This window comes from Monoraphidium neglectum, assembly GCF_000611645.1.
Source record: "Monoraphidium neglectum strain SAG 48.87 unplaced genomic scaffold scaffold05918, whole genome shotgun sequence".
Lineage (NCBI taxonomy): Eukaryota > Viridiplantae > Chlorophyta > Chlorophyceae > Sphaeropleales > Selenastraceae > Monoraphidium > Monoraphidium neglectum.
This window is the reverse complement of record NW_014007715.1, coordinates 1,963-2,676: the sequence shown is the minus strand read 5'-3', so window position 1 is coordinate 2,676 and position 714 is coordinate 1,963. Positions and strand designations below refer to the sequence as shown.

Genomic DNA, 714 nt, shown 5'->3' with positions numbered 1-714 from the left:
GCGCGCGGGATGAGGCGGTCAAATAGGCACCAAGAGTAGCAACCGCCACGCCAGCCACGCCGTCCGCTGTCAGTCATGCCGAGTCAACACAAGCCCTGCCCCCGTCCCAGCCCTGCCGTCCTGCATGGTCCCGTTTGCCCTGCCCTCAGCCCGCACCTGCTCGCGCTCCCTGTCAGATCCGAACCTCATGCGGTGCTCCTGCGCCGCCGCGCCCGCCGCCGCCACCGCCGCGGGGCCGCCGAGGCTGCGCACGGCGTGGTGGGCGGCCAGCAGCGCCTGGCCATGGTTCGGGTAGGCCCCCGCGTCGAGGACGGAGCCGTCCTTCATGTGCACGCGCCCACTGTAGGTGGGGGCGGACTCGGGGGTGGCGCGGTGGGGCTCCATCCCCTTGTACATGTGCTCGATGGGGAGCTTCTGCGGTTGTGATTGCGATGCGGCCCACGTCGCGTCAACTTCCGGCGGCGGCAGCGTAATAGGTACGTGGCAACCTCAAACCAGGGGGCGCAAGAGCCAGCGCGTACAGAACGCGCTTGAGCGCATTGGCGCGAGCACCCCGCCCACGCAATCGCGCGCTGCGCTTTGGCTGGTGCGTCAGGGCGTCTGTGCGCCTCACTGATGATCGGATCTGAATGCGCCGGCAACGAAGAGCACGGGGATGCCGGCGGGCGCGTCGAGCCTGCATGGGTGGCCTCACCAGAAGCATGCAGATGATTG

At 69.0% G+C, this 714-nt stretch overlaps 1 protein-coding gene across 1 annotated transcript; it reads right to left on the bottom strand.

Moving 5' to 3' along the window:
• Positions 1 to 69: 69 nt before the first annotated feature.
• On the bottom strand, positions 70 to 414 carry MNEG_16041 (hypothetical protein; the record flags this gene model as incomplete). Its single annotated transcript, XM_014035488.1, has 1 exon — positions 70 to 414. A coding segment is annotated over one exon (345 nt), but the record flags the coding sequence as incomplete, so codon positions are not given.
• Between the last annotated feature and the right edge of the window lie 300 nt (positions 415 to 714).